General features: G+C 51.6%; 7 protein-coding genes across 7 annotated transcripts; 5 read left to right on the top strand and 2 right to left on the bottom strand.

Moving 5' to 3' along the window:
- Positions 1-151: 151 nt before the first annotated feature.
- PFICI_05169 (uncharacterized protein) lies at positions 152-954 on the top strand (the record flags this gene model as incomplete). Its single annotated transcript, XM_007833750.1, has 2 exons — positions 152-368; positions 443-954. The coding sequence occupies 2 exons, from the start codon at positions 152-154 to the stop codon at positions 952-954; spliced, it is 729 nt and encodes a 242-aa protein (XP_007831941.1).
- Positions 955-2,825: 1,871 nt separating this feature from the next.
- Positions 2,826-4,583, top strand: PFICI_05170 (uncharacterized protein; the record flags this gene model as incomplete). The annotated part of the gene is made up of 3 exons (XM_007833751.1): positions 2,826-2,910; positions 2,967-3,046; positions 3,114-4,583. The coding sequence occupies 3 exons, from the start codon at positions 2,826-2,828 to the stop codon at positions 4,581-4,583; spliced, it is 1,635 nt and encodes a 544-aa protein (XP_007831942.1).
- A 391-nt stretch (positions 4,584-4,974) lies between these two features.
- On the bottom strand, positions 4,975-6,372 carry PFICI_05171 (uncharacterized protein; the record flags this gene model as incomplete). The annotated part of the gene is made up of 2 exons (XM_007833752.1): positions 4,975-6,214; positions 6,299-6,372. The coding sequence occupies 2 exons, from the start codon at positions 6,370-6,372 to the stop codon at positions 4,975-4,977; spliced, it is 1,314 nt and encodes a 437-aa protein (XP_007831943.1).
- Positions 6,373-7,263: 891 nt separating this feature from the next.
- PFICI_05172 (uncharacterized protein) lies at positions 7,264-8,159 on the top strand (the record flags this gene model as incomplete). Its single annotated transcript, XM_007833753.1, has 2 exons — positions 7,264-7,482; positions 7,548-8,159. The coding sequence occupies 2 exons, from the start codon at positions 7,264-7,266 to the stop codon at positions 8,157-8,159; spliced, it is 831 nt and encodes a 276-aa protein (XP_007831944.1).
- Positions 8,160-9,027: 868 nt separating this feature from the next.
- PFICI_05173 (uncharacterized protein) lies at positions 9,028-11,408 on the top strand (the record flags this gene model as incomplete). Its single annotated transcript, XM_007833754.1, has 7 exons — positions 9,028-9,506; positions 9,562-10,053; positions 10,106-10,223; positions 10,278-10,368; positions 10,422-11,050; positions 11,118-11,260; positions 11,336-11,408. 7 exons carry the CDS (start codon positions 9,028-9,030, stop codon positions 11,406-11,408), a joined length of 2,025 nt encoding a protein of 674 aa, XP_007831945.1.
- Positions 11,409-12,131: 723 nt separating this feature from the next.
- PFICI_05174 (uncharacterized protein) lies at positions 12,132-13,469 on the top strand (the record flags this gene model as incomplete). The annotated part of the gene is made up of 1 exon (XM_007833755.1): positions 12,132-13,469. The coding sequence occupies one exon, from the start codon at positions 12,132-12,134 to the stop codon at positions 13,467-13,469; it is 1,338 nt and encodes a 445-aa protein (XP_007831946.1).
- Positions 13,470-13,835: 366 nt separating this feature from the next.
- On the bottom strand, positions 13,836-15,603 carry PFICI_05175 (uncharacterized protein; the record flags this gene model as incomplete). Its single annotated transcript, XM_007833756.1, has 4 exons — positions 13,836-14,857; positions 14,923-15,007; positions 15,063-15,178; positions 15,240-15,603. 4 exons carry the CDS (start codon positions 15,601-15,603, stop codon positions 13,836-13,838), a joined length of 1,587 nt encoding a protein of 528 aa, XP_007831947.1.
- Positions 15,604-17,495: the final 1,892 nt, after the last annotated feature.

Below are 17,495 nucleotides of genomic sequence, written 5' to 3' on the forward strand. Positions count from 1 at the left end.
GCTGAAGACACTCAGCTCATCCAAAGTGTCCAAACCTAAGCGCCAGGAGCGTACCATTCCTTTCATCTCATTACCTACCAATTCGCGAATTTCCAAGAGAAGAGAAAGAAAGAAAGAGAGTAGAAGGAGGAGACCAAGTTGCTATTTCAAAATGGGGTTTCGGTCAAAGATTATCGCCTCCAGCTTCATCAATGCCGCACTTGCAGCCACATCGACAATATCAGCCACAGCCTCGGTCACCAGCATATTTCTCCCCGGCTTCGATCAGCAAGGCCTGGTTGCTTCCGTCATTACAGCTGCGCCGACCGCGACAGCATACTTTGTGCAATGCAACCCAAACGCGGTAGTAGACTGCGGACTTGGTGGCGGTAAGTTCAGAAAGGCTTTGGTTACGGTTCACATTTGCAAGCATTGCGGAATACTAAGTTCAGATATCCAATAGGCGTGACACTGACAGAGGGGCCTTCCACCTTTGAAGTCAGCATAAACAGCACTGACATGACAATAAGTGAGGCCTGTCAATTCTCGTCAAATACGGCTTCTTGCACATATAGCACACCTGGAGGAGAACCAGCAGCAGAGAGCGCAACAGGGCTACAGGCCATGTATTTGAATGTGACCATCACGGCCGGGTTTGAGGCTCTTGCTTCCGCGTCGAGCATTTCAGCCGCCTCAGTTGCTTCGATCTCGAGCGTTTCTGCCGCCTCGGTTGCCTCGATCTCGAGCGTGTTGGCGGCCGAGGCAGCGGCCAAGACTGCAGACGTTTTGGCCACAGCGACGGGCACTGCTACTGTTGCGGCGACAGCGAGCTCAACCTCGTCATCAAAGACCAGCGCGGCGAACCCAGCAGAGACGGACAACGGCATGGGAAGCGCTGGTATACCTGGAGCCAGACGGGACATTGGGGGAGTTGCCGCCGCCTGTCTCATTGCTGCTGGTCTGCTGGCCATGTAAGGTAGGATGGACTGAGTTCATCAAAGAGGCGGCTTCTTGTTATTTTTTCTTCCCTCCTTGGTTCACGTTGGACGCCGTGTTGCTTTCGAGATACCCTTACTTCTTACATTGCATTTGCCTACCTAAGGTAGAGGCTACATACATTTACCTACCTAGGTTCGGTACAGGAATACCCCATAATAGAGTTTGATAATCACCGCTACCCCGATGAGACAAGAGAGTCGGCCGTGATGTAATCTGCGTCACCATCCTCAAAAGACCAGAAACCAGTAAACATGCACTGATTCCAAGCTCTTGTGCTGCGATTGCTGTGTGGAGCACAGAGAGAACAAGCAGCAGCAGGCAGCCAAAGAAAAGCTTCGCTGGTCAGTGCCCCTGACTAAAATTAAAGCCCAGGCGTTTCTCATGCTTGGATGTTTCAACTTATATACCCCTGTGGCGATCAACGTCCCCTGCTAGCCAATCATTTGGTCGTCGCAGCCCTAGATCAGGGTAACTGAGCCTAGTAGCGGGTAGCGGCCCAGTGGTGGACTTCAGGTCTCCCATTACAGCATCCTTGGAGCAGACCTTCGTCCCAATCGGGAGGAGTCCTGGTTTTATTCCCCTCAAGTCCCGTAAACCTCACTATAGGCCGCTTCAGGCCAGTGAGCATGTCATTCCTTGATTTAATCTATAGAAATGAATCTAGCAGCTCTATCAAACATGGCAATAGTAGCGATTTGTTGGACTGAGCGGCAAAGACCGGAACCCAATGACAGTTAGACATGTAGCTGCTAATGTAGAGCAGTTTTGTACATGCCCATCACCAAAAGACGTTCAGTGCAGCAAGAACGATCTCTCCAGTCCACTAAACAAACTTCACGTTGTCCAAGCGCCAGCTGTTCTAGTTCCACCAGCCGAATGTTTCCCGCCCACATGCAACTCAGAGTTGAACACACTTCTACCTAGTAGTAGTAGCATGCCGCCATCGACATCAACAAACGCAGCTACGACCTGACTGATCATCACCACCTACGGAAGGGGCTTTCTCTCTAGCTTACCATGGCTGTATCACCATGAGAGAATCGTGGAGGACATCCGGGGCACCTGTCTATGCTGTTGGACCCTGGACTCAGCCACCCAAACCTACCTAGTCAAGCCGTGGAAGAAGGTACGTAGAGAAGAAGCCATGTAGGTAAACTTTTTCCACACGTACGCAAACCAAAACATTCACCTGCACGGCCGGTCGTGCGTGCCTGGACAGCTCTGCTGAATGTTGCTCTGCGTTTCCCTGCAATGGCTGAGACCTCTCATTTGATCATCATCCATCGTTTCGACCTTTTTGCTCCCCCCAATGGTCGGTTACAGCTTGTACATGTGCACGTGTATATGCCCTTTTGTGCTTGTGCTTGGTGAAGAAGAGGCTTGACGTCGCCCATCAAGCACATGTCATAAAGTTATTGGCCATTTCTTTTGCCTTTTTCTACTTCTCCTCCTTCTCGGCTCTTGCAACAACCAATCCTTATCTCCTATTTCGTCTCCTATTCTTCTTGTACGATAACCTGCTAGACTTCGTCACTTGTGTGCAGTACAACGACAATCATCACCTGAACAATCACACTTTGCTACGTTTAATCCCAATACACAATAGAGGGCATTTGTTTCTTGTACCATACCTACCTCTGCTTGTACTATTCTGCAACAATAAAAGGACAATCATTCTGAGCACCACGGGATTCTATCCGGCTCTGTAATGAATGCCATTACTTTGTTTCCAGTTATAAGCTCCGCAACGACCTTTTCTGCACTCCCACGAGCTGTTTCTCGTTCATTTCAGACAATTCAGTTTCACAGCGAATTCAAGCATTGATTTCACTTAAAGAAGAAGAAGCATGTTTCTCAAATTAATCATAGCCGGCGCTTTTCTGGCACGCGTATCTGCAACACTTCCTTGGGAGCTCGATATTACTGATGGAGGTATGCTCGGCTAATCAAAGCAACATCCTGGGCCAAGACTTACTCAGGTCATATAGATTCCATCCGAAACGTCGCAAGCACCATTGCTCATGGAGCCATGGCCCTGTACACCGGTAACATCACCAATACCGCCGATGTATGTTGTCAAAAATCCAAATCCATCATAACAATGCGAGCCACCAGCTGACAACTGTCTTACTTAGACCATCGCAGTATGGCCTGCGCCGATTTATTGGTGGGAGTCTGGTGCAGCTTGGGGAGCCATGCTGGACTACTATCACTACACGGGGGATGCCACGTACAATGATGTCGCTATACAAGCAATTATTTCACAGCTCGGTCCAAACTTTGATCTCATGGTCCCGCTACACCAAGGCGATGAGGGAAACGATGACCAAGCATTCTGGTCCTTCACAATTCTAGAGGCAGCCGAGCGGAACCTCCCGCAACCCAACGATGATGTTCCATCGTGGCTGGATATTGCAATCAACATCTGGAACTCAATGGTGGTTCGCTGGGATACTGCAAACTGCGGCGGTGGGTTTTTCTGGCAAATATTCGAAAGCAACGCCAATGGGCTGCACTACAAGGCTTCTGTCAGCAATGGCGGCTTTTTTCAACTTTCAGCAAGACTTTTGCGAGCGACAGGCAACGAGACATATCTGGAATGGGCTCAGAAAGTTTGGGATTGGTCCGAGGCAATTGGTTTCGTCACAGACGCCTACGGGAGTGGCGCGCTCGACGTGCTCGACGGAGCAGACATATCAGACAACTGCACAACAGTCAACCAGCTCTCTTTCTCGTACTCCCAGGGCATCTACCTATACGGAGCAGCTGTCCTGTACAACTACACGAACGGCGACTCGACTTGGGGCGACCGAGTCTCCAGACTCCTCGATGGAACCAATACTTACTTCACTCCCTATGACAACGCTACAGACATAATGTTTGAACATGCCTGCGAAACAGTTGATCGATGCAAGACAGACATGCTCAGCTTCAAGGCATATATGTCGCGCTTCATGTGGGCAACGACACAGATGGTGCCCTCGACCTTTTCGACCATTTCTGAAAAGTTACAGACGAGCGCGATGGCAGCTGCAAATGCATGCTGTGGTGGAGTGACAGGCTCGACATGTGGTTTCAAGTGGTACGTTGGCGGTTTTGATGGCAGCGCTGGTCTTGGTCAGCAACTTTGTGCCTTGGAGATCATCCAAGGTCTCTTGGTTCAAGAAGCTGCTTCACCCCTAAAAGCTGGTGAGATTCAGCACGTGGTAGGTCAGTCTACGACTGAAACCACCGTGTCTAATCCATCAGCGACATCTGGGCGGTCTGACGCCACCACCCAGTCTACTGCCACGGGCCAGTCCACTGCCACCGGTCAGTCCACTACCTCCAGCCTGTCTCCTGCCTCCAGCCTGTCTTCTGCCTCCAGCCTGTCTTCTGCCTCCAGCCCATCCCTTGCCAGCCTCCCGTCTAGTTCGATGGTCTATGGTCAAACTACTATGTCTTCTACTGGCCCTAGCATTCGGGTGTTGTCCTCTACATCGTCCTCGCTAACCTCCACCCCAACAGCATCACCCGCCGTTGTATCAGAGAATTGCGTTGCAAAGCTCGGCAACCCATGGCTGGGCTTGGGCTTGGTCCTGGCCATAATGTTGAGATGGCATTAGAAAATTAATAGTTGCGTTTGATATTGTACATTTCCGATTGCATGCAGGGCTGTTGGACATTCACAACAATGATAGAACATTCATGCATAGAAAGGCGCTAGGAGTAACAAGATTGGCAATGAAAGGGTGGCTGGCGTTGTAGCTCTTGGTCTGAATGGTATATATGCCTAAATTAGGTCACAGTCCATAAACAACATGATCTCACACATTTTGCTCACTTGAATTGCGCAACTCGTGACGCTACAAATCTAGCTGGTCTCAAAAGGCATTCGTAAAGCAAAGAAATATTGACGCAAGTGAGGCTTGGTAGCTTGTAAAGGATCATGTCCATCATTTCCTAAAGTCCTAGTATGCTCTTTTGCAGGAGTCTATCTCTACAGAAATATAATGTCTACGCCACAACACCGTTCGCCTCTTTCTCAAGCTCGGCTTCGTTGGCCGGTACAGTGGCCTGGGCTCCAAAGATCTTTCTTTCCCCGTAGACCTCTGCGAGTGCCTGCTCCAACGCAGCCAGGAATCGAGTGACCTCGCTTTCAGTGCCAACGGTGATTCTCAGGCACCCCAAGCAGCCGTGCTCCTTGCCTCTGAAGCGCACGACGACGCCCTTTTGCTCGGCCAGCGCTTCGTATACAGCCAGAGCAATAGCATTGTCGGGCTCGCCCTTGGGGTTCAGCATCTCGTAGAGTAGAAAGTTACTTTCAACACCACCGCGTAGGCGACCGACACCCTTGATCTTGGGCAGCTCAGCAATCATCCTGTCGCGCTGCACAACAATCTTCTCGCGGTTGGCGCGCATTGTAGCCAGGCCGTCGGCGGATACGGCATACGAGGCGAGAGCACTAGTCGGGCTCGAAATGTTGTAGGGCGCCTTGAGGCTGTTCATGAGGGTGGCGATTTCGGGCGAGGCAAAGGCGGCGCCCAGGCGGATGCCGGCCAGACCAAAGGCCTTGGAGAGGGTTTGCATGACAACCAGGTTGGGCCACTCGGCCACCCACTCGGCGAGCGAGGCGCCGTCGGGCGAAAAGTCAATGTACGCCTCGTCGACGACCACGACGCCATTCCACGTCGGGTGCTCGAGGATCCGCCGAATGTCCTCCTTGGCCAACACGGAACCCGTCGGGTTGCCGGGCGAGCAAAAGTAGGCGAGCTTGACGTTGGGCTCGGCGGACAGGGCCGCGGCGACGGCCTCGACGTCGAGCTGGAACCCGGGCGCCGGCAGCAGGGGCACCTTGAGCAGGCCGACGTCGTTGACCTGGGCCGAGACCGAGTACATGCCGTAGGTGGGCGGGCAGACGAGGATGCGGTCCCGGCCGGGCTGGCAGAAGCAGCGCAGCAGGGCGTCAATGGCCTCGTCGCTGCCGACGCCGACAAACAGGTGCTCCGGGCCAATGGCCTTGTCCGTGTGGTGGTGCGTGTTGCGCAGATTGCACAGCAGCTGCTTCAGGTCGTGCTGGTGCGGGTCCGGGTACCGGTGCAGGCCCAAAAGGTCAATCTGAGGACCGTTGGCTCCCAGAGATGACGGAGATGCCAACGAGGAGGAGACGGCCTGCGCTGCCGATGCCGGTATCGAGGGCCCGTAGGCGTTCTCGTTGGCGTCTAGCAGGACATTGGTTCCGTCATCCTTGTAGTCACTGTTTCCATACTCAGTCAGATATAACGTCACTCATCAAGGGGAGGGGGATGATGATGATGAGGTTTTTGGTAGTATGACTTACTCTCTTGCGCATCGGTACGGCTCCAGTGCCAGTATATTGGGCCGCGCGCATGTCTGGAGGTTGAAGGGTGCCATCTTGTCAAAGAGTGGTTTTATTTTTCTTGTAAGGCCGCCAAATAGACTGATTGGTTATTTCGGCCTTCGGAACAAAACAAAACACCAATACTTTGGACCGTGATGATTTGATTTATAATGTTTCTTTTCCTCTGCGTATATAATTTCTTGAGTCACCTTATCAAATCAGGGACCAGTCATTAATTGCCCTGTCGTCCCTTTTCGGACGGCCTGACAAAGTGCCGTCACTTGGTCCACAATTAACGGGGCCCGAGTACGGCGCTGGAGTGGAGGGAAAACTTCAATTGATGAATTAATATGCTTAAATACATGTCCGCAATCAATCATTCACTGCAAACTCGATCCGAGCTGATGAGACTACAACTCAAACTACTGTAGGAATATAGTATACTCTGTCAATCAATGTCATTTTGATGAGATGTATAGAATTGCTAGCCAACTAATCTTTAGAACATAATCATATGCTGAGGCTGATGGGCTCTTCTCTCCATTGGCCAGCCTCGTCGTAGGGTAGTAATAGTTTCAAATGGGAAGGATGACACATATCCATGCCATTGCTCAGGTCAATGGTCATCATGGTTTCGTTTTCCACTTCCTATAACCATAGACCGGATTGCAGCTGTTGCGCCGAGATGAGTGTCATGACCCTTTTGGGGGACGGCAGTGAGTCAGGCCGGTATACTGCACGAATTGGGTCTAGCCAATTGTGACGGGGGTGTTTATTGGTACTGTAGGTAAAATCGAGTTGAGTAAACCGCATCTTAATCGAAGCCAAACTGCAACATCTTCATTGCCACGATATCGGATTCCGCAAGGGCCGTTCAAGACCACCATCTCGATCGCCTGGTCTCTCTGTTTGCAACAACATTTTTGACAGTGAATCAACAAAACATGCACTCCCATAATCAGCAAGAACGGTCATTTAGCAAGGCGTCCAGTGAAGTGGTTCGATCTTTTATGGCAAGAACCTACCATTCCGATATCAACCTACATCAAATAGGCGACGAAAAGTTCGTGACCAAGACAAGTCGACATCATAGCGAAGGCGATTCTCGAGCCCGTCAAGGATTTCGTAACGAGGTGATTGCGTTGAAAGTTGCCAATGAGCACGTATGTCGCGCTATAACTCATGACTGCTCTTACAAAGAGATGAGTGCTCACTCTTGGTTGGACAGAATCACATAGCAAAGATTCTTGCATTCGATCACTGGCACATGTCCATGCGTCTCCGGCTGGAAGCTGGCAAGAGCCTCAATGAATGGGCCGACGCTGCAAACATATCCATCTTGTCGACAGCAGAGTGTGGAATGATATGCAAGCAGATGTCTAGCGCTCTAGCATATCTTCATGCATTGCCCATTATCCACGATGATGTCAAGCCAGACAATATAATGTGGTGTCGCGATCTCCAACATGCCGTTCTTATTGACTTTGACGCAGCAATCGTGATGTTGCCGACCAACTTCAACACGTCAGGAACGCCAAACTATGCTCCACCGGAATATCTCTTGGAGTATAAAAGCGAAAAGGGCGACATCTGGGCTCTCGGTATCACCATGCTGTTCGCATTCGGCTACGTGCCATTGCCCAACGGTGACTGGATCTTGCCTCATGCGCTGGCTAGGGAGAGTGGCCCCTACGAGAAAATGACTGAGTGGTTGGCACAGGTTGAGGCACTACGTGCTGGACTGATCAAAGCAAATCCTCTTTTAGCAGAAATGTTGAACTCTGATCCTGACCGGAGAGTCAATAGTCGCGAGCTGTCTCAACGACTTGAGCTGCCGTGAGAGGATAACATTTGAGTCATCCGTATTATCTGCAGAATCAACTGTTGCCAATGTTTCAGACTTTGGAAAACACAACTGGATTTTTTTGGCAGGGTATAGTCGATAGTTCCAAAGCGCGCTCCATATTGCACTCACAAAGCAAGGAACAAGTCACCTACCATGCCAAAGGTGTTCATGCTGCTGCAGCTTGTCCATCTGAACGATATCACGTCAACGACAGGCCATGCGATCGGACGCGCTCGACCACCTTCACTCCCCTGTACTATGTATGCAGTCGTGCAGATTGCCAAAGACCCCTGGATGAGAAGAGCGGGAGGATCAATCCATGGCAAGATGCGTGCCGTTGCTTGGCCATGCGAGCCTCCAGGTACAGCAGCAACTTGTGATGAGCCGTGGGGCGCCTCTGTAGCTTATCTCCAAGATCCCCAATGCGCGAAATGCAGCACAGCGACGTTGCGTTGCATAGTGTTGCGGACTGTCCTTCCTGTTCGGGCATGGCCACGTCGACCCCCGGCTATCGTCACACCGCATGCCCGCATTTTGACGAGGTTACATCTCTGCAATTCCCATGGTACTGTACATTTTAATGATCAGTTCATTCATCTGGAGTCAATGACGAATTCGGAACCCTGCGATTACACGGGCAATCAACTACCGGGTTCGTGGTTGATTGGCAGACCCTATGCAGGCAGCTCGTAAGTCCATGACGGCCCAGGACCGGGGTTGATGTGTTTATACTGCAAGCTCCTCCGCTGCAACGACCAAGCGCCAAGCACCCTACGGTCGGTATATAAACATGGCAGGCCAAGATACAGCCAAGGAGTGTTCCTGGGGTCAGGGAACTCTTGTCTTTTCCTGAAGATCCATCATGGTCGCCATCAAGCATCTGCTCGCGGCAGTGGCCGTAGTCCCGTTGTGCGTTGCCGCGCCTACGACTTCCAGTCATGTCCTCCACGAACAGCGGAGATCCCACGATAGAGTCTGGAAGAGATCTAGCCGACTCGATGGCTCTGCAGTCCTGCCGATGCGAATTGGCCTCACCCAGAGCAATCTCGAGAAGGGACCAGAGCTTCTGAGGGAGGTCTCACATCCCAGCTCTCCCAGATATGGCCAATACTTGACAGCGAGTGAGATTCATGAGCTGTTTGCCCCAGCTGAAGAGGCTGTCAACTCTGTCAAAGAATGGATCGCATCTTTTGGCGTTGAGCCGTCTCGCATCATACACTCGGACAACAAGGGATGGCTTGCATTTGATGCCTCGGCAAGTGAGGTCGAGGCCATGTTTGACACTGAGTTTTATGAATACAGCCACGACGAGACTGGAAAGCTTCGTGTCGGATGCGATGAGTACGTTCCCAATAGATGCTTGGAGTGATGTATATATCTAATCGAGGATCATTAGGTACTCTGTCCCCGAGCATTTGCTCCCACACATTGATTTTATCAAACCTGGAGTCAAGATGATGCCAGTAACGAAGAGAAATGTGCCCAGCCCAGGACACAAGAAGAGATTCAGCCGCGGACCCAAAAAGCCAGCTGGGCGCGTCTCGCTCAAGGAGAGCCCCTTTGGCAGCTGGGACTTCAAGGCGGCAGCCGCACAGACACTTCCAGATGACCTACAGGGTTGTGGACAGAATATCACTCCACCATGCTACCGGGCTCTCTATGATATCCCGATTCCTGATGGCGCTGTACCCGGACTGGGTGTTGGTGTTTACGAGCAAGGTGACTACTTTGCAAAGGGCGACTTGGACGAGTCGTATGCCGCATACGCTCCCTGGGTGCCCGAGGGGACTTACCCGATCCCAGCTCTTGTTGATGGAGCTCAGTACGACTTTCCGCAAAACGCTACTGACTGGGTTGGTGGAGAAGCTAACCTTGATATCTTCATTGCGTGAGTCAAACCTGCCAGATGATGCACGGGAAGTCGACTAATATCCATGAAGCCAAGCTCTGACATATCCTCAAAATGTTACGCTTTACCAAGTCGATGACCAGATTTACGAGCCCGAAGAAGTTGCCACTACTAATTTGTTCAACACGTTCCTTGACGCTCTTGATGGAGTATGAACCATTGCATTATCATTACTGTAAATTTCGAGACTGACCTGACCGCAGTCATATTGCAACTACTCAGCCTATGGTGAGACTGGAGACGATCCAGATATTGACGCCGTCTACCCTAACCCAGATCCTGCTGGCTACCAAGGTACGTGAATTCAACGAAGCCGATAGGGACTCTTTCTTACTATGTTCACTTAGGCGAGCGTCAATGCGGTGTCTATGAGCCTACCCCTGTAATCAGCATTTCGTACGGCCAGGCAGAGGCCGATCTGCCCATCAACTACACAAAGCGACAATGCGACGAATTCATGAAGCTTGGTCTTCAGGGTGTCTCCATCTTTGTGTCCTCGGGAGACTATGGCGTGGCTTCTTTCCCTGGTGATGGCTCCGACAATGGCTGCCTCGGGCCCGAGTCGACCATTTTCAACTCTCAGTATCCCAACGGCTGTCCATACCTCACCTCGGTCGGAGGCACCATGATCTACCCTGACCAGACTGTGCTGGACCCCGAGAGTGTCCTTCAGGTTGCCTTGTCAGGCGCGCCAAACTTTAGCTCTGCCGGTGGTTTTTCCATCTACTTTGAGACTGCAGACTACCAAAAGTCCGCCGTGCAATTTTACTTTGACAACTATGATCCGTCTTACCCCTATTTTGAAGAGTTTGACCCGGACTTTGACACGGTCGAGGGCTTGTACAATAGGATCGGTAGGGCAGGTCCCGATGTGTCGGCAAATGGTGCAAACTTGCAGGTATACACCAACGGGGAGCAGTATCACTTTTACGGCACGAGTCTGTCAGCACCAGTCTTTGCTTCAGTCATCGCCCTGGTAAGTCCACCATGATGAAAGTCCAATACGCGATGGAAAACAATGTTTTGTTGACCCATATATATAGATTAATGAGGAGCGTGCCAACGCCGGCAAGGGCACCGTGGGTTTTGTCAACCCGGTGCTGTACGAGAACCCCGATGTCTTGAATGACATTACCAACGGTACCAACCTCGGATGTGGAAGCGACGGGTTCCAAGCCGTCCCAGGGTAAGTTTTCAAATGCTCAATGTGTACTTGTATCCTTTTCCAGCTGGCAAACGCTGACTTTGTGTATTTCTCCAGATGGGATCCTGTCACTGGCTTGGGTACACCTAACTACCCAAAGATGAGAGATCTGTTCCTTTCTCTTCCATAAATCATGTGTTCGAATCTCTGAAACCGAAAGATTTGATTCATCGCTGAGGGATATGGCACAAACTTTTGTTTGGCAAGATAGTAAATGATTGCACGGCCAATTGGAAGCTGGCTACTGTAAATGAATACATGATACTCCGAGCATTTCCCAGAAAAGAATCCCAAAATGCCGGTGATAATTCATGTTGATGATGGATGGTGTCTTGACTCAGACATTCTTACTCCTCCGGACAAAAGAGTTCATAATCATATAATCAAGACGAAACCGTTTGTAAAACGGCCAGCAACATTACCCCTAAGCGACGTTTTTGTTTCCTTTTTTCTCTTTCTCCTTTTTAGTTTATCAGTTCGAACCCATGAATTGTTCTTATACTTTTTTTTTTCTATCCTTCCATGGCAAACTACTAACCTAGGTACTATGTGGCCAAGGATCTAGTATATTCCATCAATTATTTGCATAACCTTTATTATGTGCATGCCCCTCCAGTAAAAATGTAGCAGTAAAACCCCGCCTGCTACAAATTTGTGGAAAAGTGGGACTATTTGTGCAAGTTGAGTCAAAGTTTCTCACCACGGCAGTAAATGTTCAGCCAACTTGGTTGACTCGGCATATGCCATAAATCAAGTATCAATTTTAAGAAACATCAAATATTTCATGCTCTTCCACAATCTCATTTAATCTCAGAATCAAGAAAAGAAAGCAGTACTGGCATCATACTCGAGCATGGTGCACCTAGAAGAGATCACCGACGAGGTGGCTGAGAAGCTGCAGGTGTCTGAGAATAGCAACTCATCATCGACACCTCCTCCCTCACAACCAAAGTCGGCCAACATTCTTCCCTCTAAAAATGTGGTCGATTCGCTACCCGAGAATCCCATTCTTACCAAGCTCAGAGCTGCCGCAGAAGCTGGCCCCAGTGCTGCCGGCCCGGCCTTGAGTCCGGCGCGCGCCTGGACGGAGAACAAGTCGGTCGACGAGGTGGTCGCCGAGCTGAAGAAGTCTCCGCTGTTCATGACGGATCTCGAGGAGAATGACGACACAGAGGCGCTCAGAGCGCTGGCGTACGAGGGAACGCCGCTCGAGGTGGCTAGTGATTTCAAGGAGCGCGGCAACGAGTGCTTCCGCGAGAAGAAGTGGAACGACGCCAAGGAGTTTTACACCAAGGGCGTGCTGGTGCTGGCCGCCGAGGAGCGCAAGCGCCGCGGCTACGACCTCCAGGGGCGCAAGATTGACCCGTCGACCCAGGAGCCCGATTCCGAGGAAGAGGTGGCCCAGCAGCGCGCCGTGCTCGAGAGCCTGTACGTCAACCGCGCCGCCTGCCACCTCGAGGTCAAGAACTACCGCAGCTGCTGGCTCGGCGGCGCCGCGGCCCTCAAGCTCAACCCGGCCAACGTGAAAGCCCTGTACCGCAGCGCCCGGGCCCTGCTGGCCGTGGACCGCATCGAGGAGGCCGACGACGCGTGCGCGCGGGGCCTGGCCCTCGACGAGAGCAACAAGGCCCTGCAGGCCGTCGCCCGCGACATCATTGCCCGCAGCGAACATGTGGCGGCGCAGCGGCGGCGCGAGGCCGAGCGCCTGGCCCGAGAGGAGAGGCGGGCCGCCCTGCTCAAGGCTGCCATCGCGGCGCGTGGCATCCGCACCCGGAGCACGGACAAGCCCCCCGAGATGGAGGACGCGCGGCTGCGCCTGGTGCCCGACGAGGACGACCCGACGAGCTCTCTCAGCTTCCCCACCGTGCTACTGTACCCGGCGGACCTCGAGACGGACTTTATCAAGGCCTTTAATGAGCAGGAGTCGCTCGCCGACCACCTCTCCTACGTTTTTCCCCTGCCCTGGGACCAGAAACGCGAGTACACGCTCGCTGGAGTCGAGTGCTACATGGATACGGTTAGTGGCGGGCTCATCAAGGTCGGTAAGAAGGCCCCGCTACTCAAGGTCCTGTCGTCGGACAAGGTCGAAGTTGTCGACGAGGTCGTGAGGATATTTGTGCTCCCAAAGGCCAAGGCGGAGAGCTGGGTGCAAGAATACAAGTCGAAAAAGGCCGCAGAACGAGGTGGATGATTTAAAAGTCTCTAGAGTTAAAAAGTAGAAAAACAAATCACGATAAATTGAAGCCAAGATCTTCCATGTATGCTCACAGCGGGAGAATGCGACTTTATACTTCCATTAAATCATGGTGCTTGCTAAGCTTGCAAACACTGTCTCCTGAGATACCTCGAAATATTAGACACATGGATACTACAGATTACAACTCAGCATAACGCGACTTTTCAATATCTCATGCCACACATATCATCACGACTTATGCTAGAGCCAACAAAACAGATTTCCCGTCCCATACACCCTATCAATATGGCCCCAAGATGCATCTCACTCTCCGTTTGTCTACAATACAATGTTCTCAAATATAGCCCTTTATTTGGCACGTTACATTGAGCTGGCCCTCGACCGCTTGACTCGGGGGAACGACACATCAACGGGTGTCGTTGTCTCGGATGCGGTGCCAGCCCCTTCGCAGCGACCGCTGCGCTTCGAGCCCGTATCACGAACGCTTAGATTCATCAGCAGCATAGCGGCATTCTTGTCGGATCCTAGACTGGTTTCCGACGGCCTGTCCTCGAGCGGACTCGTCGCGGCTGTGCTGGGTGCAGTTGTGTTTCTGCTCTCGTCTCCGTCGTAGCCGTGCTCCGGGTCAATGTGCTCCGCCGATCGCTTGGCGTGTCGCCAATGTTGGTGGTCTTGACCATCTGCCCTTTCGTGGACCTGTGTGTGTTGAGATGGAGAAGCGTGATGATGATGATGATGATGCGGGTGATGATGATGGTGATGGTGGTGTGGGTGAATGCGTAGATGCGTATGTTGTGGATGGTCAGAGTATACTCGCGTGTGCTGAGCATGGCTTGGAGAGTACGAAGGTGTGCCCGTGATTCGTGGCACAGCACTCAACCATGGGCTCGGAGCCGGCGCCTCTTGGCGATGTGAAGGGATATTGACTGGCGACCAGCCACTAGTGACTCGATGCGAAGCAATAGGAGGGATCGATGCGTAATTGAAACGTTCTGGGATGTTTCGGTCAGTCACAGGTGAGTGCTCGCCTTCAGTGTCAGTGCCATATGGGCTCTCATAGCTGAGAAAGGGTCGACGCAGGCGAAGGCGCGGATGGTGTCGGCCATCATCGTAGACACTCTTGAAGACCTTACGATCCCTCTTGGGACTCGGGCTGTTTGTAGGTGCCATCATGTTAGAGTACATTTGTCGAAAGTGTGCGGCTTCTCTGGTAGACTCCGAGATGATTGCGGGATCAATGATCATACGCCCATGTTCAGGGGCCTCGGGCGGTATGCATCTCATAGGAAAGTCCGGGCCAAAGATGGGAATCAAGGCACCAGCAATGTGATGACAAAATGTTGCGCATACGGCCTTGGCGCAATGATACGGCATCCAGTAGCCTTTCAGGTCGTCAATACATGGTGGACAAGAATGTGAACGGGTTTGCGGTGCTGAGGCTACTCACCTTGTGCCATGATCGAGCCTCCAGTGATGCTGTGGCTTATCTCTTTGAGGCCAGGGTTCAAGTTTAGCATCTTTGCTGGCGTTGTCTATATACTGTAAGCCAGTCAACTCATTCACGAGGATGCTCACCACAACACCTACCTTGGAGTATTTACAGCACTTGAAGAAAGGCGTCATCCGGACGAGGCCGACATTGTAGTCCCACATGACGGCATACTCGGTATTGTCTCTAGGAAGCTTGAACACGTATTGGAAGACTGCAACAACGTTAGAACATGGTGTCGCAGACATGAAAGTCTCTCGACGAACAGCACTTACCTTCAAAGCTCTCTCGGCCTGTCTTCTCGTAGAAATCCTTCTTGCCACTATTGTATGGGATGTGTCGGCAATACTCCTGAATATTCCCAAGTGGAAAGACTCGATATTTCCGGATTTCGCGCATCGATGACTCTTCAAGCTGTTCGAATGGACGGAAGTTGATGACTCCTTTGGGCTTGGCTTTGGTAAAGACTGCAGCGTCCTTCGGCATCTTGTTCTTGGGCATCACCGACCGGTCGCATAAAGCCGACTCGTCAGAAAGGGATGCTGGAGGCGACGCCGATGATACTGGACTTGGTGGCAGTCGATGAGCCGAAGGTCGCACTGGCGGGGCTGGGTTAAGAAGAGAAGCCACAGACAACATGTTGGTAGTTTTATCAGCGGCGACAGTGTCTTGAAACCGAATGTAGAAAACGCTGCGAGTGTGATGGTCTACAGCGTGTAGCACGAATAGACCGAGGGGAGGAAGCAAGAGAAGTCAGACAGCCCTTGCAGTAGCAGAGTCAGGAAAGACCGGAAGAGAGCCCCCCAAGTCCTTTTTGAACTAAACAAACAGTTCAATAGTCTATGTCACCCCTCACAACAGAAGGGCCGGCGCTTGCACAAGAGCACCGAGATTGCTTCTTTCTTGACTGTATCCAGTCATGCAGCTGTATGCAGACCACTTGGCGGTGACTTCCCACGGCCTTGTCATGGGCTGTATTCGACACAGCGTCCTTTGTCGAATATGTCTGGAATCGATCCGTGGGAGCAGAGAAGTCCGTTTGTGTACGCCCACCGCTCTTTGAGGAGATCGAGTTTTGAGCCACCAAGTGATAGCTGACTAGAGAGAGCGAGGCAATGCAAAGGCCTGTACTTTCACTGTCCAGCAGTCACATACATAGACGGGGGAGCCGAAGTCAGCAAGCGACGACCCAAGGGAGCAATCCTGGCCAGGTACAATGACCTCCTGACCGAACTTGACGTTCTTGGAAACCAATAGACCATGAGAGCACCAGATATCACCATAAGACCCGTCCCATAGCCGTTGGCACGATCAATCAAAGCGATATGGGTAGCTGAGCAAAGGTTTCCCCCCAGACGGCGTCGAGGTTAGGCAAGTTTCAGTACATTCCACCAGCAAAAGTCCTGGCCCGAAAGGGGCGATCACAGGCGATTGCATGACGCAGAAGATCTGTAGCTAGAAACAACAAATGAGTTTGACACAACAAATGTTGGGCAGTCAAGAGCCCAAACAGGCCAGGCCCCTGTTTGAAAGTGCATAGCGAGTTTTGACAGAAATCAAGTGTCGGATGGCTGCATGTGGTGACGGGCCAGCTACCTGACTAGGCGGGCTTTTGAGGAGGTAGAACAAAGAAATCACCTTCCAGAGTAGATGAGATCCTGGACAAAGATTGCTTGACTCGACACACGTGTACCCATGACTTCCCTCCCAGAGAGAAGAGGAGGAGACAGCAGATCATTTCTCGTGACGAGGCTACCCTGAGAATCGAATTTGATCAAAGACGACCGAACGAGCCCTTTTGTCTTGGTTCTGACCGCCTAAAAGGCGACTGATCTGGCGGAGAGTGCCTGCGCATATCCGGCATGGACGACTGGCCAGTTGCTGATGATGACTACAACCTGCTTCCTTGATGACCCATTTGAGGACGGACCACGGAAGCATCAGTTCGCGTGGATTTGCGTCTATCATCTGCGCTTGGCTGTCACTGACACAAAGAACGCGGTTATCATTGCGTCGATACATGTTTTTTCTTCGTAATAGATTAAATGAATACAAGTGCAGAAGATACCTGCCCCAGTGGATCACAGGAAAACGGGGACCGGCCGCAAAATCATTGACACAAGAGTACCGTATAGTTACTCTTAAGGTTGCGTAGCAATGATCCATCGGGAAGAGAATCAGATGATCTGTTGCAGCAGCGCGTCGGCATGGCTTCAAATACCGAGACCGGGTGAAGGCAAGATTTCAGTTAACAGCCGGACCGCTGGAAGTATATGGAAACTATGATTGCGTGACGTGAAATTCATGATCCTAGGCTGGAATGTGAGACCAACGCCATTGGTCGGCGCGATCTGCGGAATGGCCCGGCATCAACTCCAACTTAGGACTTTTATGATCCCATCCTATCCCAGAAGGTGGGCAACCCCCAGCCAGGTTTGTAGTCAGTGAGCTATCAAAGATTTGCAGCTGGTGTCCTCGAGTCTCTGAGCCCCTGGAGGCTGTCCATCAACACACTATGTCGCAGTACCACG

This window comes from Pestalotiopsis fici, assembly GCF_000516985.1.
Source record: "Pestalotiopsis fici W106-1 unplaced genomic scaffold PFICI_Scf_3, whole genome shotgun sequence".
In the NCBI taxonomy this organism is placed as follows: domain Eukaryota; kingdom Fungi; phylum Ascomycota; class Sordariomycetes; order Amphisphaeriales; family Sporocadaceae; genus Pestalotiopsis; species Pestalotiopsis fici.